Source organism: Cajanus cajan, chromosome 8 (assembly GCF_000230855.2).
Source record: "Cajanus cajan strain Asha chromosome 8, NIPB_CcT2T_4, whole genome shotgun sequence".
In the NCBI taxonomy this organism is placed as follows: Eukaryota; Viridiplantae; Streptophyta; class Magnoliopsida; order Fabales; family Fabaceae; genus Cajanus; species Cajanus cajan.
The window spans coordinates 10,609,861-10,634,289 of record NC_138524.1 but is presented as its reverse complement, the minus strand read 5'-3'; the positions used below and the strand labels follow the sequence as shown (position 1 = coordinate 10,634,289).

Below are 24,429 nucleotides of genomic sequence, written 5' to 3'. Positions count from 1 at the left end.
AACTAAAATTAATTAAAAAATAAGTAAAATATTGAAATCGAATTTATTTGTATTTACAAAGACTATAGATAAAATTAATATACTATTTAGAGCGATTGTCTAGTTTTTTTTCATAAGAACGTGTTTTTTTTTAAAATAAATGTCCAAAAAATTGTTAAAAAGATATTTCTTTACACAAATTAATCCAAACATACATTAATTTATAGAGTGATGTTTTTATATATAATGTTTTTAGGATAATTATATATATTAAAGAGAGAGAGAGAATGGGAAAGAAATATATAATTGGATAAATAACATAATATAAAGCCACGAAAAATAAAAATGTATGAATTGTCATAAAAAGTTATTGTATGACTTACATTTTGATTTAAAACTTGATGACATTTGTTGCATATGAGGTCATTACTTCCTGGTAAGGATACATAAAGATATGGACAAAGTTGCATCGTTCGGTCCAGTGTTTTGGTAAGGATACTTTAGGAAAGTCACCTCCCACTTTTTCTCTTCACTTTTCTTCTTTTTCTTTTTCATCCCTTTCTTTCATATTTGATTTCTGTTTAAGACACATGCACCCATTTAATTGGAATATATTAATAATATATATGATAAGATTTTTAAATAATATTAAATTATAATTATTATATAAGATAAGATTGTTAATTTCTATAATATTCATTTTAAAAATTGTATTTAGAGTGTTTTATTTATTTATTATTAATATAACTTTTTCACATTAATAATGATTAATTAAAAATTAAACTCTAAATTAAAAAGAATTGCTTATATATTATTTGGTAGATTTTTAGAATGTGTCATTAGTTAATTTTTATATCAATAATTTTGACTTTTTTTTTATTAAACATGTGAATTAATTGACATAAATAATTTTAATTTAATCAATAATATTGAGTTTAAGTGTTGAGTATATAATTATATTGAATATTGGTGAGAAGATTTTTGTTGGTCATAATGATCTTTTATATATATATATATATATATATATATATATATATTTCTATGGAGTACATTGTTTTTGGTGAAGGATACATGTAACTATAAAATTATCAAATAAATTATATTTTTAAAATTATCACACAGTGTTCTTTTAAGAGTATCCTGATTGTATAATACCAATGCAGCAAATAGATTAATGAATGTTGCATCGCTTCTGACCTTCTCAAACCATTCTTTTCATAGTATAATATTTTTATTCTGAGAGTATCATTATTTGGTTGAGATGAAATTATTAGTTTATACTAGTTTGAGTAAAACTTACTCCATGAATTTAAAAAGTGGCATTGGTGAGAGGGATAGCATATATGAAAGTGGAAGGGAAGTGATTAGTGAATGTTAGAGGGGCAAAAAAAGAATGAACATGATTATAAAATATGAAGGGAGACATAAGAATAGGAATCTTTTAACCCGTTTCCCCACAAAAATTACTATACCCTACTGTTAGGTGAAATAATAAAAGTAACACAAGTCAGGAACCACATAAAGAAACACACACTCATGTGTCCTGGTGTCACCAACTAGTGCTACATTTTTTATTTTTTGTCCTTTTTTTTCTTTTAATTTGTCAAACAAAATATGAAAGACAGTGCAGTGTCTGAGTGATGCATGTACCAATCATCCACAATCATGTTATCATATGAACTGCTATTGCTTATACTTGGCTTTTATTTCATTCTAAATTTTTATAGGATTGTTTTTCTTCAACATTAATTTACTATTAAATTTAAAATAATTTTTAGTAGTTTTATTATTAATGTGAAGTATTCACATGTTTTGGTCAATAATTAACATATATTAGAAAATCTAATTAAATATTTTTAGAAGAGTTTTTCTTCTCAATCACACAAATTAGTATGATTGAAAAAAAATACAAGGTGCGTAAGATTGAGGACTTAAATATTGAATCTTGAACACACTTGTTGGCATACGTGGCATCTTAGGCTAGAGAGAAGGCTTAATCATTCCTTTTGAAATCATGATTCATGAGAACCTCACCTTTGCCTATACAAAACACATAATTAATGGTAGGTTACTAATTCTATAATTACATGTATAAGATTCATAAGTCGTGGTAGTTGTAAACGATAAATGAATATATGCATATGCATCACAAGATGCACGTCTCCCAATGAAGGATAATAAAACATCTTAGTTAACAAAAAAGATACTTTATGTATTAATTTAATAATAAAGGTGGGGACAATGACTGAAGTATCAGCCAACCAGAGCCACACATCACAAAATAAAAATTTGCACAGGGCTAGAAAAAGAACATAACACAGAATTCGAATTATAAAAAGGTGAAAAATCATGGGGCATTTTAATTTTGATTTTCTTGGATTTGATTAAAAATGCGATTTTGTTCTGTTCTATAAAGACATCAAAAGCCAAGAAGGGGAATAAAATTAAAAGAAGAAAAAGTAACCCATTGAGGCATTAACTATTATAATAGTTTTTCAATGTTCAATGCAAAACTAGCTATGAATATTTCATCAAGAGGTTAGGTTCATAGGTGTATCATGCATATACTCAATTGCAGCCTGATCAATACACACATATTTTTGTAGAATAGCATTTTGTCCTTTCGAAAGAAGAAAGCACAACTACCCACTTATATATAGAAATAAAAAAAATGCAAGAGAATATATATATTTTTTGTCTTCTTGGTTGGAAGCACTGGTAATGGAAACGATACATGACAAGATCCGTTTGATACAAGACATTTCGATAAACATGAAGAATATTTCCATTTAGTGAGAGAAAGACAGAAAACATATCCATGTTATATATCTTGGTAGATTTTGACGACTAACAAGGAACAGTTATGGTTGTAAGATACTGATATAAATGGCTGTGTTTGAACAAGAGAAAAATAAAATAGAGATGAAATAAAGTGGATAAGGATGTGTTTTTATTTTTTTAAATTAGGGAAAATTGAGATGGAGATTGACTTTTACAAAATAAGGTACATATTTTTAAATATATTTTTCTTACAATTTATATTTAAAAATTTTCACTTCTCACTTACTTTCTTTCCACTATACCTCTAAAATATTCATAGTGAAATATGACTTATTTTATTTCGAATGTATAAGTGAAGTTAATAAATATTGATAATAAGGTATTAATAATAATTCAGAATAAACAATTTGTATGATTTTTTTAAAAAAATCATTTTTTTATCACTCATATATAATTGTACATGGTAGATTTATTCATCTCACTTTCACATAAGATGATAAAAAATGTCTTTTAATATATATGTTGCAAACACACTTCCTCTCGCTCATATAAAAAATATACATTTCACTATATATGCTACACACACTTATTTTATGTGTGAAATTCACTTATATCGTTAGTTCAGAATTTGTTAACAATTTTTTCTCTCGTGTTTTTTTTCCTCTTTTATTCTTAACAATGAATATCAGATTTAATGATTTAATCAAATGACCAACTCAAGCAAGTATTAATCAATGAAATTAATAGTAAATCCATAAATGAAATCGTTTATGTCAAAAGTCTTGGTATTACATATGTCAAACAACATGTCTTGATGATTTAAGCTAATGTTAGTACTAATATCTAAGAATATATTGATGACCAATGACTAAACTTTAAAAGTCTAATAAAAGATGTAAGTATCAAAGGTGTATTGGCACTAGTAGTTAATGGCTAAGCTTTGGAGGTTTAATAGCAATGCAAACATGCAATGCAAAATATCTGAAGCATGTTTATGGTAATGATTAAACTTTAAGAGTGTGTTTGATAGAAAGAAAAAAAAAAAGCGAAAGATATAAGTAAAAATATATATAAAAAAATATAATAAATTTTTTTATTTTTTAGTTTGATAAAATAGAGGAAAAAATTCAATTTTTAGCAAAAGTCATTATTATACAAATAAATTTCAATCGATTATAATTTTTTTTTGTAATTGATTAACACTTTTTGGTAGTTTATAGACTGATGATAAAAAAATTAAAGAAATTAATCACACAAAAAATCAATTAATGTACATTTTATGATAGTTTTTAATTATTAATAAAAGAACTGCCATAAAATAAGTTAAAAGAAAATTTTCAAACCATTTTCAAGCATCTCGGTATGAAAATAAAAAAAGAATGAGATCCACACCTTTTTATTTCTCACTTAACACATCCCCACTTAACTAAATCACTTTCACATTTTTATTTCTCACCCTTCTAATTCATTTCTTCACTATCTCTCACACACCAAATAGGAAATAAGGGTTATCATCAAACAATACACATGGATAGAAAACATTTTTGCTTAACAGAAACATACCATATAGAAAAGACTCATACTTAAAAATAAAAAATTGTTGATGTGTAAAATAAATGAAAAGTTCCACATAAAAAAAGAGAGTATATTAAATAACATGTAAGTGAAAAAACCTATAAACATGATCTCTTAAGGTTCCAAATAAATATATGGTATCAATTTCACTTTTGGAATTTGCTTGTAAGCTTGTGGTGCATTGATGAATAAATTTTTAATATTTTTTCCCTTGTATTCTTAACAAATCTTAGCCTTGTATATTTTTTTTAAATAATAATAATAATAATAATAATAATAATAATAATTTGTTTAAAAGATCTCAAGAGAAACAAGCTATCACAATTTAAATATCCCAAGTTGATTTATGGGATTAACATATAGCACACAAAGTTCCAATTAATACATATTTTTATTTTAAGGAGGTTAATGACAATAACAATAACAATAATAATAATAAAATATAAGTTTAAATAATTTTATTATCTCTTTAATTTTATTTATTTTATTTTTTAGTTTTATAATTTAAAGTAGATATTTTTTAGTCTTATTTAACTTTTTTAATTATATTTAGTCCTTATAGTTTAATATAATTTTTTTTAGTTTTTATATTAGCAATTTGTTAATTATTTAATTTTTGTTGTAGATTCTTTTGTAATATTTGACAAATGTATTAATTTAACTTTAATTTTATATATGTTATATTGAATTTATTTGTTGGAATTACTTTAATTTAGGTCTCTCAATGTATTGTATTTCTTTTATAATCTCACATAGGAAACTTGTTGTTGAGATATCATTTTTTCTACTCTTACAAAATTGAAAATCTCTACCATGTCATTTAAAATAGACGGCGTTACAAAAAGAAATCTAAGTGTAGAAACTAAAATGATTAAAAAATTATAAATATAAAAATTAAAATGATATATCTTAAATTGTAAATAATTGAAAATAATAAATCTAGAGATTAAAAATATCTAGTTTAAAACTTTAAATTATAGAAACTAAAAGATAAAATTAGAAACTATATAAACTTAAAAAAAAAATAACTAAAAATATAAAACAAAACCTGCATTTTCATAAACCTGAATTCAAGATATTTAGTTAAGCTATATATATAATATTCCTGTCAACTGGTCTCCACGTTGCCTTTGTGAAATGGCATCCTTTGATGACTATCCGAAAAACTCGACTTAATGAAATAAATCCTAAAAGTCATCAATTAAAGACAGTCAAAGAGACTAATTAAATAGCCTCCTCTCAAGCACGTGTGCGTATTGGGGATGTATTTAGCAAAATATATTTAATATGCGAATAAAAAAAGTAGTAAATTCAAATAGTATAACTGTAATTAGACAGTTAAAATTAACATTTCTTAGGGCATCTTCAATAGAAAAATGAAAAAATTGATCCTAGTGTGTCATATCAGCATTAAACAACTTAAATACAAATTTACTCAAATAGTATTTTAAGAAATTCAACTTTTAGAATATTTTTTCTAATTATTTATGAATCAAAATTTAAATTTTTATTAAAAAAGATAATTATACTACAATGAAAGAAAATAAGTTACGAAAAAAATACACAATAAGTAGATATTAAAAATAAAATAAAGCAATAATAAATATATAAACATTATACGAAATTAATTTTCATCATTATTATTTTTAAAATATTATCAAATATGTTCAATAAGATTTGCTTGAAATCTGGTAAGGAACGTTTGTTTGAGGAAGTAACTCTCTCTTTTCTTCGAGCAACTCATGTTACCATGTTAGAGTCTTCCAATAACAAGAAACCGGAGCTTGAATTACTTGATGGGACAAGTAATTTTCATTGGAGTTGCTCTTAGAATTACGTAATTATTTAAAAATTAATCTAACCTTTAAAGCAATTATATATTTTAATTTTGACAAATCATTAATTAATATTTAATGTTTACTCCCTTGTAAAAATAAAATAAAATTATTGCTTGTATATATATTCGTGGTTATAGACTGAAACTTGATTCGTAAGAGGAAAAGTGAGAGAAAATAGGTTTTGAATTTTCAAATGTGAAATCTCAACACAGTATCCATGAATCTACTTATTTAGCAGCAAGGGTTTTAATTACACACAATCATTGACACAAAACAAGTAAAAACATAACATGATGAGTGTGACGAAGGAATTATAAATCTCTAACAAGAAATTGAAAGTGTCCTAAACCAAGCTTACATGCATAATAATAATTCCGAGTTTTAAGGCTTTGAACAACAGACATCCTGCATCAGTCCACATCATTTTCCCACCTCACTCGCCCATGATGTCTCATCATCGTCATCCATGAGCCTTTCTTCCAAATGAAAATCTCCATTTCATTTCAATTTAATTTAAAACATTACCATGCATGCAAATGCAACAATGTCCTTTCTTCCATTTCATTCTACCCCAGAAAAAGTTGGTGGTGTGCCATTGTGGTAATTTCACACAAAAGCAAGGGGCAATGATTGTGTGACGTCATCAAGATAGCAACAGCCACTCCCAGCTCATCTTCAATGAAAAATTATTAGTGTTTGTGAATTATCACCTCTTCAAAATTTTGATCAATTTTGATGTTACTTGGATTTATAAATAATTGTAATAAAATTATAAATATTAATTTATGATTAGATAATAAACTAATTTAACGAATCCATGATATCTTTAACTAAGATTCCATGTGAATATTGGAGCAGTTAAATAAAAGTATTAGTTGGGGTAAATGGTCTCTAAAAAACATAAATTTTCCTTGGCGACCACCAACACTGTTGAAAGCGGAGGCTTCTGTGTTCCACAATCCGACAAACGCTTTCTCTGCTGAGTGGCTCCCATTGTAATATTTCCCAAAGTTCCTCCTTTTTCTCAACCCTTTTCCTCTCTCTCTCTCTCTCTCCATTCTCCCACTTCCATTTATTTTCTCATCTCAAAGAGAGAGAAAACTAGACACCCAATAAGAGAAGAAGAAGCAGAAGCTAAAGAAAGAGAAAGCACATCACAGTTCCACACAACCTGAACAATAAACACAGAACAGCACACGATCTCACTCTCACTCTCACTTCTCCACCTTCACCGCACCAACCAAGCCCTCTCTCCCTTCTTCTACTTCTCGGCGCAAATGGAGGTGATAGCACTCTACAAGCTTGAATCTCGCGGGATAGTGTAGTCCCGTTAAGATTTTTTTTGTTTCAACTTTGTTACTCTCTTGCTCTTCTTCTTTCACGCGCTCTTTCTCTCTCTACCTTTTTTTCTCTCTCTCTCTCTAAACCTTCCTCTGCCGGAGGATGGCCTGCCGGTGCCGGAAACTGACGGTGGTGAACTTGGATCCGGAGAGAAAGCGAAGCGGGGGGTTGAGGACTAAACAGGCAGGGAGAGGATCGTGCCGTGGTAGTTAGTTTTTCGGGAATGCGCCTTTTGCTCTCTCTCTCTCTTAGTGCTAGTGTGACTCCATTGCGTTGGAAAAAGGATAACTTTTGAGCGGTTTAGGAACCCCTTTTGCCGGAAACAAAATGGGGTTTTTGCTGAAAGAGGCTTTGAGGACTCTGTGCTCAAGGAATCGTTGGTCTTATGCCGTCTTCTGGAAGATCGGTTGCCACAATTCCAAGTGAGTTTGTTTCGAAGGCTTTTGCTTTGTGTTTTCTTTCTTTCTTCTTTTGGTTTGTGAGAATTTCGGGGGAATCAGGTGTGGTTGTTGGGGGGTTTTGTGGTTGGATGTGATTTTGATGCTTGTACTTTCGGAGGGGGGGATCTCATGTGTTTAGATTCTATTTCTGGGGTTGCTTCGTTTTCAAGATAAAGTCCACATGTTAGTTCCTGTTTTGGAACTTTATATGTGCCTTTGTTGCTTCTCTTCTGTTTTGTTATCAAGAATATTTGTTTTTTTGAGACGTAAGTTTGTTTTTTTAACTAAAAAGAAGTTTATCTGCATTGATTTGTAAAGGCACTATCTACTGATTCAGTACTTGTTTGATTCTGTTTGGTCTTATCTTCTTGTTCCGTTAATAAAAATCTGACCCCTTTCTTCTTGAGCTAATTGGGGTGGTGGTGGGGTGTTAATATTCTAATCTATCTATTTAATGCTAATTACTCACGATGCTTTGAGTATTCTGTTAAAAAATCTGTTGAATTCTTGAGCTGAATCAATTAATTTTCTGGATCCATTAGGACTGGAAAAAAATTGTTTTTCTAGATCAGGATCTCGAATCTGAGCTTGTAATTGTGCAAAGAATTATGAAATAGTTAGAAGCTCGAGCATCATTCTATTTTTTTTTTTTGCAGAGAGAAATTAAAACTGTGGCTTTATTTTATTGTCTTTTTTCTAATGTTTTTAAACCTTTTGCTTTTGACTTGACGTATGAATCTAGCGTTGCTAATCTTCTAAATCATGTATTTGCTTCCACACAATGTTTTCTAAGCTGCCAGATGGACGTTGAAATGTTGTGCTTTTGACTTTGTGCCTTGATTGTTGTCTGTGGAATATTTGTGTTCGAGTTATAACTGAGTAAGGCTTACTTGGCAGGCTGTTAATCTGGGAAGATTACTACTATGAACCCTTGCCATCTCCTTTCCCTCCACGAGCTGTTGGGATGTCTAATTTTCCTCGCCGAGATGGGGAAGGATGTTGGTTTTCTTCTGAGTCTCAGCTAGGGATTCAGGAGGAGGACAGAGTCTGTGTATTGCTTAACAAGATGATGGTGAATAATTCAGGAGGAGGACAGAGTCTGTGTGTTGCTGGAGAAGGGTTGGTGCTTCTTATTTTCGCCTTTTTCCTTGATTGTCGATATCCTTATTTTAAGTAATTTTCGCGGGATTCTCATCTCAATCAAGTGCTGCCTTTTAATGTTGACCAGGATAGTTGGACGGGCAGCATTTACAGGAAACTATCAGTGGATTCTTTTGAACAATTTCACTAGAGATGCATATCCACCAGAGGTATGGAGTTGATGGAAAGACAATAAAATTTTGTAAAATCTTGCCTCCTCCATGTTCATGTTTTAATAAGAATTTTTATTGTTCAAGCTGTTGGATAAAATGAGTGAGTATTAATGTGGTATAAGAAGTAAATGACATAAGCATCTTTTATGCTTGAGTATATATATTCTTGGAATGGTTAAAGGCCTGGAGTAGGTGAACTTATGAACATTTCTCGTTATTGGTGTTTTCTTTGTAGGTATATCCCGAGTTGCATTACCAATTTTCATCTGGAATGCAGGTTTGTGGTTTTATTACGCTTCACAATTTGCTATAAAGTTTTTGTTACTGTTTCTTAATCCTGGACTATTCTTGTTTACAGACGGTAGCAGTTATTCCTGTGCTTCCCCATGGGGTTGTTCAATTTGGTTCTTTCTTGCCAGTAAGTCTTTCTCAATTGTTCTTGTAATTTTGAAGAAGAGAAATCCTAGCAACACAGTGTTTAATACACTCTTTCTAATTGGCTGAAATTTGTTGGAAAATACAAGATTTGATGGGTTCCATACCCTATTTGACTCTCTCCAGATTTTGTAGATTTCAATAAATTCTAACTAATAAGAGTGGGTGTGTTAAGAAGAGTGTGTTGCTAACACTCCTCTTTTTAAGAAACTTAAGATCACGTGTAATGGAGAATGGGATTATGGGATTATGGTGAGAAGTCATAGGATTTCTCCATATTACCTTTGGATCAATAATGAATGCTTTTGGACAACTTAAAAGTCATATAACATCATGGATCTCATGATTAATGGCATAGATGTGTCCATCCTTAAAAATCGAGAGAATGGCATAAGAGCTCTTTAACTCAGTTAGAACACTATAATGAATCACTCTCTCTTGAACTTGATCATTCTTATTGCTGCAGATAATGGAAGATATGGGATTTGTGAATGATGTGAAGAACTTGATCTTGCAATTGGGAAGTGTACCTGGCGCCCTTTTATCTGAAGATTATTCAGCAAAAGTTTCTAATGAAAAATTTGCTGGACCTATGACCTTTGATCCACCGGTCATTACTTCAAACTGCACTCCCTCAGCAGCTAATGGTTCCAACCAACTAACTAATTCTACTCTTGCTTCAAGGTCCATTGCTCAGCCACCTCACCCTCTAAGGGGAGAAATAAATAATTTCCACGGTTCTGTATTGACACCTCGAACCATTGACTCGAACCAGATATTTGATAGCATTTGCCAGCCAAAGGTTCATTCAATGATCAAAGCAAATGTCTGTGGCCAACAGAAGAAAGTTGTGGAGGCTGAAGCTAAAGTGATACCTTCAAATTTTGATTCATGTCTGCAGCAGCATTCTGTTTATAATGCTAGATCTGCATTCAACGAATTAGCTTTCAATCAATCAAATCTTAGTGAACGTAGCCTTAAATATATGGAACAACAAACATCAGGTGTTGGGAGACAGAATCATGTTAATCCTAACATGAATCCATCGAGTGCCTTAAATATGCCTCAAATGAAAACTGATGGAGGCCAAATTCTTGAACAGAGTCAGAGTTCTGGTAGCACTTCACTACTTGGAGGAATCCCAATATGCAGTGGGAGTAATCTTTTGAGGACGAATATGATTAGCTGCTCAGTTTCAAATCCTCCCAGAGTATCCACTTCTGATTTCCGTGGAGCACACAGGGTTGGGTTTGGACTTCAAAATAACAATTCAACAACTAATGCTGGGCTTTGCTCTGTGCCCAATTTCACTAATCCATCTGTTACCAGTCACATGAATATAGAAGGCTCTGGTCAGAAGAATCTTCCAATTGATTTAAAGAATGCTTGTAATGCTTTGGCTTCAACTGATCAAAGGATAGATGATGATATGCTTCAGGCCCTTAAGATTCCATCTCTTCATCTTGAGGAGCATGTGCCTATGGGCGATCACATCCCTGGTTTTGTCCTCAATAAAGATGTTACTAGTCAACATATGAAAATGAATGTTAAGCACGAGGAAGCCTATACTCAACTTCCATCTGGTGATGACCTCTTTGATGTTTTAGGTGTGGATTTCAAAAGGAGACTGCTCAATGGAAACTTGGATAAGCTGCTTGCCACTGATTCAGATGCCAATGCAGGACATCTAGATAAAAAAGCAACATGCATGAATTTGCAAGGTGTAGATCATGATAATAGTTACACTGTTAGTGAAGCAATATCAGACAGTGGCATCTTCTCTGGAATGGGCACTGACCACCTCTTAGATGCTGTGGTATCAAAAGCTCAATCTGCTGCAAAACAGAATTCTGATGAAATGTCTTGCAGGACAACGTTGACAAGGATTAGTACTGCCTCCGTTCCCTCTCCTTCGTGCAAGCAGGTTATGTCTGATCATGTTGTCCAAAGGGGATTGTTTGATTTTCCCAAGACCGGAACTAAAACAGCTGCTGCAGAAACAAGTTCTCTTAGGTCAGGGTGTAGCAAGGATGATGCTGGAAACTGTTCTCAAACTACTTCCATATATGGCTCTAAGCTTAGTTCATGGGTTGAGAATGGCAGTAATGTGAAACGTGAAAGTAGCGGTTCAACTGGATACTCCAAGCGACCAGATGAAGTTTGCAAATCAAATCGTAAAAGACTTAAACCTGGAGAGAACCCTAGGCCTCGGCCCAAAGATCGCCAAATGATTCAAGATCGTGTGAAGGAGTTACGGGAAATTGTGCCAAACGGAGCAAAAGTATACAGCCTTTTTGTGCTTTCTTGTATCTCAATCCTGAGCTTGTTTAAATATAACATTCGGGGTGCTGATTTATTTTCTTTTATCTCATTGTAATTCAACAGTGTAGCATAGATGCTCTTCTGGAAAAGACTATCAAGCACATGCTTTTCCTGCAAAGTGTGACAAAGCATGCTGACAAGCTGAAGCAGACAGGGGAGTCTAAGGTATTGACATCATCCACTGCTTTTTCTCAGTGTCTCAGACAACTGATCTAGTTATGACATGGGAAATGTTTTCATTTTCATCAGCGTTGTATTGATATGTTGAAAAATAATAAGAATAACGAATTATATTTGGCGATATTTTGGAAAGTACACTAGTAAGTGTATATGGTAGCTCAGATCAGATATTTACTATAAACCCTTTATGCAGAAAATATTGGCCTACATCTTTTATGAGCAGCAAAAACGAATAGCTGACATGATGTTTTGCTTTAAGGAAATATTATATTAATGCGAGGAAAAATACTGATTGTTCAATTTTTTTGAATGTGCAGATTGTTAGTAAAGAAGGTGGATTGCTATTAAAAGATAACTTTGAGGGAGGGGCTACATGGGCATATGAGGTTGGCTCACAATCAATGGTCTGTCCTATTATTGTTGAGGATCTTAATCCTCCTCGTCAGATGCTAGTAGAGGTAATGAGTGATGCTTTATAATTTTGTAAAATTCTTTTATCCCTTGTATGTATTTGTGTTGCCGCTAATCTGATCTGGTTGCTCGGTTATTTTTGCAGATGCTTTGTGAGGAACGGGGTTTCTTTCTGGAAATAGCTGACTTAATCAGAGGTTTAGGCTTAACCATCTTAAAGGGGGTCATGGAAGCTCGCAATGACAAGATTTGGGCACGCTTTGCTGTTGAGGTAATACACCTGGAAAGGAAAATAACTGATCATGAGTTAGAAGTATAATGAACTTCCTATAGTATAAGACAGTATTTGTAGTGGCCTTTAATATTTGAGCATTTTCAGCTATGAATGAACTATATTAAACTTGGTGGTAGCTTTTGTATAGATAGTGTACGTAGGAATTTGTATATAGGCATTTTAGGATTAGGCTGTGTAATATATGCTCATGGTGAGACATTCAATGCACTTTTAGGTTGAGAAAAATCAAATACACTTGACATAGTTTATAGAGAAATGCTAGCAACACTTGATAGAGAAAAATGTGTTGTTAGCTCCTCTAGTTAGTACATTATGGTAGTCACTCTTTAATTTTGCTCTGCAGGCAAACAGGGATGTAACGAGGATGGAAATATTCATGTCGCTGGTTCGGCTTTTGGATCAAACCGTGCGAACGCAGTTGATAACAACATGATGGTGTATCATTCTTTCCCACAAGCTACCCAGATACCAGCAACTGGTAGGCTTAGTAGTTTGCAATGAACCATCTACTTATAGTTTCTTGGTTTGGATGCCGTTGGGAGCAAGTCTGGCACATGCATGCAATGACTGGCATCAAATCCACTCCATAATACCTGAGGTGAAGTTAACTTGTGCTAATTACTGTTTCACCTCAGTTTGGAGGGGGTTGAGTTTAGTTAGTGAAGAGCATCTCAATTCAAATGATTTGTATAATGTATATGCATGTTTCATTCTGTGCCTGCCAAGGTGACTTATCCTGTGTTGACAATTTCTACTGATGCTTTAGGCAACTCTTAGATAACTTGCAGGCATTTTTTTTTTCTATGTTTGTGTAATGCCATTGGTCTGGGATAAGGCTTTCGTTGTTGAGTAATGCCATTGGTGTGATTCAGCTGTATAGAAATTGTAGGATTTGCAAAGGGGGTGGTCACATGTTTGACCATCAAGCTTATGCATGTGTTCCTCCTTTATGACCTTTTTTCTCCATGTTTAATTTTTTCTTGGAGTGGAGTGGTGATATTGGCTGTGTTATAATATACAATTTTTATTAATATCACCTTTGTATGGTTTGTTTATGTTTTTGATGAGTCTGTTAAACGAGTGCACTAGGTTACACACTGAGCTGATGAGGTGAGAAAGACTAATCTTGATTATGATCATACATGCATGGTTGTGATATTGATTTCACTTAAGTTTATTACTACTCCTTTTGGAATGTGTCATTTTAGATTTTTGTATAAGGATTAAGAAAATCTTAAACTCTAAACAGTTATTAAAGAACTATGCTACTAGTTTAGAGGAAGAAGGGAAAAGCTAGAAAAGGTAATAAATATTTTCATGATATTGTAAAATGATGGATGATTTAGAATACAATAATTTTTTGCTTAAATGGATATGTCCTTCCCTCTAAAATGAGTATCCTTTACCATTGCATGTGAATTTCGTTTTCCAAACAACGGAATAGTTTGAATTTGGGAATGTCACTAAATTCTTATGGTTTTCATAATGTGGCAATAATTCGTTCCATGATTTTTTTTTTTTAATTATCAATTGCCTCCGTGCTTCAGTGTTGTCAGTTATGGTCGCATATCACCTTTGCAGACTTCGCAAATTTATTAATATGCCACTTGTTCGTGCGTAATTATGCCAAAAACTAACGTTTTTGTTAAGTATTGAGAGTAAAAATAGACGAGAAATAAAGTGAAAGTAAAATAATTTGTTTAAGAATCATAAAAAGTAATTTGTATTAAGTAATTAATTAGCATTTTAATTTAATCGATTAAATATAAAATAACAATAAATTTTTTTCTCTTATTTAATCGTTTAAATCAATAAAACCTATTTTTCAATGAAAAACATTTTACAATCGATTTCTTCAACACCAAAAAAACACTTTACTATTTGCGTTATTTCTTTCTGTTCTCTCCTCTCTCATTTTTAATCAAACTAAAAACTAATCACTTAACTTTAACTTTTAACAATCTTTCCCCCTCCCCCACCAATATATCACTTCTTGGAAAACAGCACCCATAGTAGTTAACAAGCTAGGAGAATCTCGGAAATAAACACTTAGAATAGTTAACAAACTATTGACAAGGATTAATATAATAACCAGACACATCACCATCCAAAGTCTTATATGTTACTCATTCAGCTCTTTCATAGTCCATGTGAGGCTAATCACTCATTGAATTTTCAACAAATATTTTCTTTCTTAAAAACATAATTATGGAGTATTGCTTTAGTTTACAAAAAGTTTTATAGTCGAAACATTTAATAAATAAAAAATTTAAGCTTTTACCAATTCTCCTGTCTCTTTATTGTAATTATCTTTCTTTCAATGTTCCATTCTTTATTGCTGATTAGAATCCAGAAAGAGTTACCTTCTCATTATGATACTAAAAAAAACAAGTGCACTGAATTTGAGGTCAGGCTGCCTCCTCAGAAAGGGAAAGATGAGGAATGAAATACTTTCTTTCTACCTTCACCAATAGCTCCGTACATGAATATAAAGTGCTGATCCTAAAGATTCACTAGGACAGGTGGCACACAGGCCCAAATAGCATAATAATAAAATCCTAACCAACTCCTTCTAGAATGATTCAAAAGCAACAATATTAAATAAAAGGGACCAAACGGTCAAAACACTAATGGTGAATGAAATCATCCCATCCAGCTGGCTTCTTTGACACCCTTTTAGGCCTTCTTTCATCCTCCACAATGGCATGCGTATCAATACTTTCCCCATCGACAAAGACCTTGTCCTCAAGGTCATAAATCAACTTGAGTTCGTCCCACTTCTCCCAAGAAGTATCATCCGGAGATAGTCCATGCCACTGAACTAGAGCCATGCGTGTAGGAGTGCCATCCAAGGTCACTGTCTTCAAATCCAGTACAGCTAAAGGTGAGACTAGGGGGCTGTTTTCCCAAGAAGCAGGCGGCAGAAGGTCAATGTGAGAGGGAACTGGGCCTTCATGTTGTTTCAGCATGGAACAATGGAAGACGTCATGGATTTTGGATGATGAAGGCAGCTCTAGTCTGTAAGCCACGGGGCCGATGCGCTCTAGAACTTTGTAAGGACCATAAAAACGCTTGGCAAAATCAGGCAATGCTAAAACCGAGATGCTAGTCATGGCAGATTTCAAGGATTCGAACGCTGTTTGGGCACTAGGGGACCATTGAAACTGCCCCTTCTTGAGAAGATCAGTTAATGGCTGAGCAATAGCTGCATAATGGCGGACAAACTTCCGGTAAAAACCCGTTAAACCCAAAAATCCACGCAATCCTTTGGTACAAGTGGGAACTGGCCATTGAACCATAGCCGCAATTTTTGCAGGATCTGGGGACACTTCTCCATTGGCAACAATATGCCCCAAATATGTAATTTGAGACTGGAAAAATGAGCACTTATGAGGCTGCAAAAAGAAACTGTTACTTGCCAATATCTCAAAAACCTGTCGCAAATGGACCAAATGCTGATCAAAATCAACGCTGAAGACCAAGATGTCATCAAAGAAAACGATGACTGTCTTTCGCAGCAGAGGCCTGAAAATCTCATTCATGGTGGATTGGAACGTAGCTGGCGCATTGCACAATCCAAAAGGCATAACACAATACTCGTAATGCCCGTCATGAGTGCGAAAGGCCGTTTTGGCTATATCAGATGGTTGGAGACGGATTTGATGAAACCCCGAAGTCAAATCCAATTTCGAAAAGCAGCGTGCAGAGCCCAATTCATCCAACAACTCCTCTACCGTAGGCAACGGGAAGCGGTCTTTGATAGTGATGGCATTTAAGGCACGATAATCGACACACATACGCCAGGACCCGTCTTTCTTTTTCAGAAGGAGAACCGGAGAAGAAAATGGGCTTGAACTTGGTTGAATCCACCCTGAGGCAAGCATTTTAGAAACCTGTTTTTCAATTTCCAGCTTCTGAAAATGTGGATATTTGTAAGGGCGAACATTGACTGGATGCGAATTCGGGACCAGAGGAATCGCATGATCAGTGCGCCTTGATGGAGGCAAGGAGGTGGGTTCAGAGAAAAGACGTGAGAAATTGGAGAGTAACTCTTGTACCTGTGGATGAGGGTGAACAGGGAATGAACTTGGTGATGATGCTGGCCTTACTACCAACGAAAAGAACTGAGCCGTAGGTTCAGCACGCACAACCCGTTTTAATTGGTGCAAGGAAAGAGAGGTGGGCTGCAATCCAGAATCCCCCTTCAACTCCACAATGGAATTATTGAATTCAAATTTCATAGTGAGTGCTTGGTAGTCCATTAGGATTGGCCCTAACTGCTTCAACCACTGAGCCCCAAGGACCACATCAGATCCGCCCATATCCAACACATAGAGAGCAAGGTTGAAGGAGTGGCCCTGAATATGAAGGTCCACTGATGAACAAACCCATGCGCAAGACAGTTCCTCTCCACTCCCTACTAGGACTTTAAGTGGTGGTGTAGGGGATTGGGCCAGGCCCAAACGAAGTGCTACTCCTCTTTGAATGAAATTGTGTGTACTGCCTCCATCCACCAATACACGGACTGGGTGATTTGCAATGCTACCCAATAGACGAAGTGTTTCCGGGGCGCCAGTACCGGAAAGAGCATGCAAGCTGATTTGGGCCAGGGAACCCAATAATTCCTCAATCGGGGTGTCCAAACCCGGATCCGGATCCGGAAGTAATGGATCTGAGGTAGTGCCAGTGGGTGTGTCATCATCCTCAGAGATGAGAAGAAAGAAACGAGCGGGGCAACGGTGAGAGCGTGAATACTTCTGATCACAATTAAAGCACAACCCCTTCTCACGACGATCTGCCATCTCAGCCTCGGTCAACTGGCGGAAACGAGTTTTTGGAGCAGGAGTGGGCAACAAAGGGGGAGCTCGTGGCGGTGCGGCTGTTGGTTGTTGCGGTGGTGGTGCGGATGTGATGGTGCGGGTTAGAAGTGGAGCTGGCCAAGATGAGGCTGGTCTAGGGCGCTGGAAGCGAGAGAGATCAGAAAGCCTTTCCTCTTGCAAACGAGCCAAACCCACCGCCGTGGCCAGAGATTGAGGTTGCTGTGCTATCACTTCCCGGCGAATCTCCGGCTGCAAACCGGAAAGGAAGCAACTCAGGAGGAATGGCGGTGACAACCCCGTGACCCGGTTAGCCGTAGCCTCAAAATCTGTGAGGTAAGAAGAAACAGAGGAAGTTTGGGTTAGCTTAAAAAGTTTACCTCTAGGATCTTCGAATGCAGTGGGGGCAAACCGAGCTTCCAAAGCTTGAAGAAGGTGAGTCCAAGAAAGGATCTGGCCATTCCGGTACATCCATTGAAACCAAGCCAAAGCAGCACCATCAAGATAAAAGGAAGCCACAGTAATACGTTCTTCTTCCGGTGTGTTGTGGTAGTCGAAGAACTGAGAGATCTTGAAGATCCACCCCACTGGATCAGTACCATCAAAACGGGGAACATCCAACTTCAGAAAGTGGCGCTGGGAGGAAGTGTTATCTGAGGAGTGGATGAGACGAGGGGAAGAAGGAGTAGAGGTGTGGTGAGATTCCATAGTGGAAAGCCTAGTGTGGAAATCAGCCATTTGAGTAGAGAAAATGGCCATTTGAGAAAGCATTTCATCAACTTTATCTGAGAGACTTTTGGAACGTGTACCCTCAGCCATGGAAAATGCAATGAAAGCACCAAATGATACTAAAAAAAACAAGTGCACTGAATTTGAGGTCAGGCTGCCTCCTCAGAAAGGGAAAGATGAGGAATGAAATACTTTCTTTCTACCTTCACCAATAGCTCCGTACATGAATATAAAGTGCTGATCCTAAAGATTCACTAGGACAGGTGGCACACAGGCCCAAATAGCATAATAATAAAATCCTAACCAACTCCTTCTAGAATGATTCAAAAGCAACAATATTAAATAAAAGGGACCAAACGGTCAAAACACTAATGGTGAATGAAATCATCCCATCCAGCTGGCTTCTTTGACACCCTTTTAGGCCTTCTTTCATCCTCCACAATGGCATGCGTATCACATTACTAACGTTATAACTACCTTATCTCATCATTTATTATTTTCTAGCATTATATTATGTAAATAAATACATATTCCCATGATACTGTTGTCAAAAGTAAATATTTATCTATGTTATTCTTGTATACATGAATGTTGGATTAAAGACATGAGTATATATATGTTTAAGGAGCTTTGATGTTTCCATTTGAATCAACACACATTGTTGTTGAGCTTTAAATATATGATCTAAAGCAAATTATATGCAAGTAGTGCACTACATAATTTAATTGTAAGAAGCTATTAACCATGAAAGACAACTGTCACATTAGAAGAAATAAGTTAGGAGGGGCATGTGTAAGTGGATGTCTTAATCAAACATGTCCATCTTAAAGTAAAGATTTTTTTTTAGTTTATTGGTAAAAGTGAGATCTACAATGTTAGTGCATGTCGTTATCAAATTCATACCAAAAGCCGATGCGCCGATCAAGAGCATATGCTTTGACTAATTTAACTAGACTTTATATTTATAATTTCACGGTGCCTGAATTCCCAAGCCTACTAATTAAATTTAAAACCACTACTTTATGATGCTAAAAGCCCTTGATTGAGCCTAACAAAAATAGTGGCAGTGGTGGCACATTCATTTCAACAAACTTCTTCCATTTCATTTTTTTAATGTTTTATTTATTTTAATTTAATTGTGGTTTTATAATACTAATATTACATATTATATATATATATATATATATATATATATTATCTTTAACTATTATTAAGGTTTTTTAATTAATATTTTTTTATAAGAGCAAACATATTAATTATATTTTTAAATTTTATATTAAAATTTTAAACGTCAAACAAAATGGAAGAAAGAAAATATATATTATACTTTTGTTATTGAATGATTCTTATTACACAGTTTCGGTCTGATATTTATTTAATAAAATCCACGTGAGATTCATCTGAAAACAAATATTATGAATAAAGAAAGTATCAAGGAATATATATTATCGTTCCTTTAATGTAAATCATTGAGCACAGTTGATGGCAAGCATGACCTAGCTCGCAATCTATATTTAGATTATATGCTGTAATGATCAGTAGATGTTTCTACCATAAATCCAGGTGCCAAAGAATCAGAAACATTTTTGGTTTAAACGTGGTAGTTCATCCTCCTTCTCAACCATTTACAATTATTCTAATTGTTAAAGAACAAGAATCAGCTGAGTGGTGAGAGATTATTATGATAAAAACCTAATTTAGTCCCTTATTATAATTATTTGTTTCAATTTAGTCTCATTTTAATTTTTTGTCTCAATTTAGTCTCAAATAAATTAAATTATTGCAATGTCGGACTTCCGTACAAATTATTTAAACGAAGTTAACTGTTGGCCACGTGGATGCCAAATTTCTTGAATGCATCTAGAACCAGAACGGCCCGTTCTGGTTGCACATGTGTGTTAATTTTGAATTTGGAACGGGCCGTTCCATATGCAAAATTAACACACCATGAGTGCAGCAGAGAACGAGCCGTTCTGAATCCAGAATGGGTCGTTCTGAATCCAGAACGGGCCGTTCTGGTTTTAGAACGGGCCGTTTTGGATTCAGAATGAACCGAACGCCAATCACATACGTACGTTCAACAAAATGCCGCAATGTGATTCAAAAATTGAAAATAAAAATTTATAACATATCATAAATTCAAAGACAGAAATATGGTTCAGAGACTGAAAACAAAAATTCATAACATAACATAACATATACTAAAAAAGTTCAAAGAAATTACTAAGAAGGGAAATCATCTGGATAACGCTGAAGGTGTCAATAATACATCTTATCCACCATATAACACTAAATGGCTGATAGGATATTAGCATTATCTACCTGTATATGTGGTTGTGTGGTGAAATATTTGTCCTGTGTATCTTCTTCCTTTACTTTAGGTTGTACCTCTTCAAGAATAGGTTGTTGTTGTTGGGGTACATCGGTCAATGACTTGAATGGGGAAATACCATGTCATTTCATCCTTGACTGTATAGTGTCAATTTGGTAGTAAGTGGTTCACTCCAGTTTGACTAACAATGAAATAAAACTTTTTACCATTATCCTTAGTGAGACACTGCATTGTCCTTAATGATACACTGTATAACCCAAATGTTTAACAATTAAAGTTATCAATCCCCATTGACAATATTACCAAATTCAGTGTTTGAAATGTTTTATACCTTGGGTCTTTTTTCTTGCACGATTCACAACCGTAAACTATAATCATCGACCGTTTGTGTTTGATATTTTGAACCAGAACGACCTGTTCTGAAACTAGAACGACCCATTTTGGTTGAAATTTTTGTGTGTTAATTTTGGACCTGGAACGGCCCGTTCCAAGTGCAAAATTAACACACAAAAAGTTTACCAGAACGGACCGTTCTAGTTTCAGAACGGGCCGTTCTAGTTCCAGATGCATTAAAAAAATTTGGCATCCACCTATGCATCCATGTGGCATCCACGTGACCAACAGTTAACTCCGTTTAAATAATTTGGACGGAAGTCCAACATTATAACAATTTAATTTATTAAGGATCAAATTGAGACCAAAAATTAAAGTGAGACTAAATTGAAACAAACAATTATAATAAGAGACTAAATTAAGTTTTTAGCCGATTATATCACTATGCGAAGTTATTAGGTTTGAATTGTATTGCCGTAATTGTAATTTTTATAAATAAAAAAATAAGTATTCTATTAAGAGCAAAAAGTTTGTACTATACGGAACACCTCCAATTAGTTTATAATTGTTTCAGTTTAATTAGTAGTCTCAAGATAAAGAACAAGATTGTTTTTTTAAAAGAAAATACTTATAACTTTTATCTAAAAATAAATAAAAATTTCTTAAATATTATATCATGTTGTGTACCACCTTAGCTATTATATTATAAATATTGCATTGTGAGAAATCATTATGAGTCACATTACCTAATAAGCTGTATATAAACAATGCATGTTATAAAGTAAATATTTTCTTTTCGCCTTCCTAACTTTAAACTCATCGTGCGTGCATTATTTTTCGCATTAAAAACCATATGATGTAATGGTCCCTTGGCGAGACATGTTGCCCAGGTAACAACCTACCTTGAAACTCACTGAATAATAATCAGAAAAAAAAAGTTTAATATCGAAAATGGCAAAGCAAAATCTTAGCAGGAGATAGTTGTTTGATTCACATGTTCACCCTCTAATAACAACCCCACGTACACATGTCCCCGAATATATCGGATTGTCCCTAGGCATAACGATATATATGCACATTTTGAAGTTTATAGCTAGAGGGGAAGTGCAACAACAAAAGAACAATAATCTAATGTGCTCGAATCTTATATCTGGTTAACGGCTACAATTTGATATCAGCAAAGAAACTGAAAGGGATGGATAAGATTCTGCTTTAGATTACATATTATATATATATTTTAATTCAGGGAACTCAAAAAATGAAATGCTTCTTGTTTTAACACAACGAATATATTCAATCCATGCATGTATATTCCAAATGTCTACACTCTACTCTATCTATTAGTGGTTGTGTTCATAACTCCAGCTGCATCAATCCTCAATCAACGTTATAGGTTTCACCAAATGCATGAGTTCACTCAGAACGTGGAGCCTCGACCACAAGCTTGATTAACGTACGATGGAAAGAATAAAAGAGGGCATCTCATCTTCTTTATTATTATTTTTTTGTCTTACGAGAGATATCTTCAACTTAAGAATCAGAAACTAATTAATCTCATTTTTATTATTGTGATTAATACTGATCTAAAGGATTTTTATACGTAACAGAGATTAATTAAATACATAATTTCTCGTTAGATAGATCCTTTATAGATCGTTTTTATGATATGTGAGTATAAAATGTCAAATCATTCTACTAACCTATCGGGTTGGTGAGCATCTCATCTCACGAAAGGTATAGAATAAGTGAAGGAATTATTGAAAATGAGGCTTCACATCATTTCTTAAAGGCAACCCTTTTTTATACGGCGCTCTTTTATGATCATCTGATCTGTGTTCTATTGTTGGGAATGTTTCCATGTTTGCTTATAGCCCAATATTGGTTTATCAAAATGTCCAACGCTTGATATTCATGTACATGTCAATTTAATCATCCCAATTATGGCTCCGCATAATGTTTTTCCTCATCTAAAGGAGGAAGATATTAGTTTTAATTATTAAGATTAAGATTATTAATTGCACTTTGATATAAAATATTTTATTTGTGAGAAAAATAATTCTATTATTCTAGAGTTTTGGACTAGAACTGAGTACCACGTTCCTAAACGCGTGTTGGTATATTCACTTATACCGAACACTTAACTAGTGGAGCTTTTCATAATCATATATAACTTATGAATTTAGCTAATTCATTTTTTTAATCATGTTATTGATAATGTAAAATATTTATTAACTTCACTAATAACTAAATCTTTTTCAAGAATTTTGGTTGATTAAGATCTTTTCTTCTAAGATAAACTGATGGCTTGTTAATTGTCTGATTGTACATATTCTAAAATATTCTTTAATTAAATTTTGTGAGAAAAACATGCTGTATTAACAAGTACAAAATCTTAATTCTAAAATTCAGCAAAAATTTGATACATAAAACTTATGGATGAGGTGTGTTTGATATATTCTTTTTGGGTATCAACCAAAACTTTAAAGCTGGATGCACAAATCATCATAGTTTGAGAAGAATCGTACGTTTCCTTGCTAGTGGGCTGAACTACACAAATGTACCCATCCTAGATAGTGAATTACTAGCTGTATGACAGGCCAAAGAGGCAAGAGCCTCCTTAAAAAGTTCGACCAAAGACACAGTCTCAGAGAAAGTGTGGAGATCGATTAATTTAACAAAATGAAAGAAGGGAATAAGATTTGAACATCACCATATATATCTGTCATGCATGCATGTCCTCTTCCAAATTTTAATCACCTAAAAATAACTGACGCAAGACAAAGATGCGATTATCTCATTAGTTCTTATTAAGAAATAGGTGGTCTAAGCAGGGATGGATATATGTTAAATGGGATGAAAATCACCTGTCCCCTATTCGAGTCCCATTTCCTGTCCCACCAATCAACAAAAGCCATGTCAATTATATAGCCACGTCATTCTAATTTAAGTTAGAATAAAAAACTAACAGAGTTATTAACTCCGTCTCTTTATCACTAAACCTCTCACTCAAACCTACCAACAGGCTTCCACGCTACTTGTTCATCTCTAAAGTGTAGCTTGTCTTAAAAAATGTAACCAATTCTCATGTTCTGTTACAATTTTTTTTATTCTCCTATTCTTCCTTTTGTTTATTCCTTTTTCACGTAACATTTCTTTCTATTATTGATTATTTTGCTTGTTGTGTGTGCCCTCCATCATCATTAGCCCGGTGCTATCGTAATTGTTACTCTCTGGCTAACATCTGCCCTTGTTTTTGAGCTCTTCATAATGTAAACACATTCTTCCGCAAACAGGTTCAAACATTAATA

At 33.8% G+C, this 24,429-nt stretch overlaps 1 protein-coding gene across 1 annotated transcript; it reads left to right on the top strand.

Annotated features, from left to right (window-relative positions):
• Positions 1–7,179: 7,179 nt before the first annotated feature.
• LOC109798412 (transcription factor LHW) lies at positions 7,180–13,965 on the top strand. Its single transcript, XM_020358672.3, has 10 exons — positions 7,180–7,936; positions 8,852–9,073; positions 9,183–9,264; positions 9,503–9,544; positions 9,626–9,685; positions 10,169–11,983; positions 12,088–12,189; positions 12,522–12,662; positions 12,761–12,886; positions 13,254–13,965. Exons 1-10 carry the CDS (start codon positions 7,842–7,844, stop codon positions 13,341–13,343), a joined length of 2,775 nt encoding a protein of 924 aa, XP_020214261.1. The 5' UTR covers positions 7,180–7,841; the 3' UTR covers positions 13,344–13,965.
• Positions 13,966–24,429: the final 10,464 nt, after the last annotated feature.

Coding starts and splice junctions, on each gene's coding strand:
- LOC109798412 (XM_020358672.3), top strand. CDS start 7,842: ATGGGGTTTTTGCTGAAAGAGGCTTTGAGGACTCTGTGCTCAAGGAAT. Junction 9,686..10,168: donor AATTTGGTTCTTTCTTGCCA/GTAAGTCTTTCT, acceptor TTATTGCTGCAG/ATAATGGAAGATATGGGATT. Junction 12,887..13,253: donor GGGCACGCTTTGCTGTTGAG/GTAATACACCTG, acceptor TTTGCTCTGCAG/GCAAACAGGGATGTAACGAG.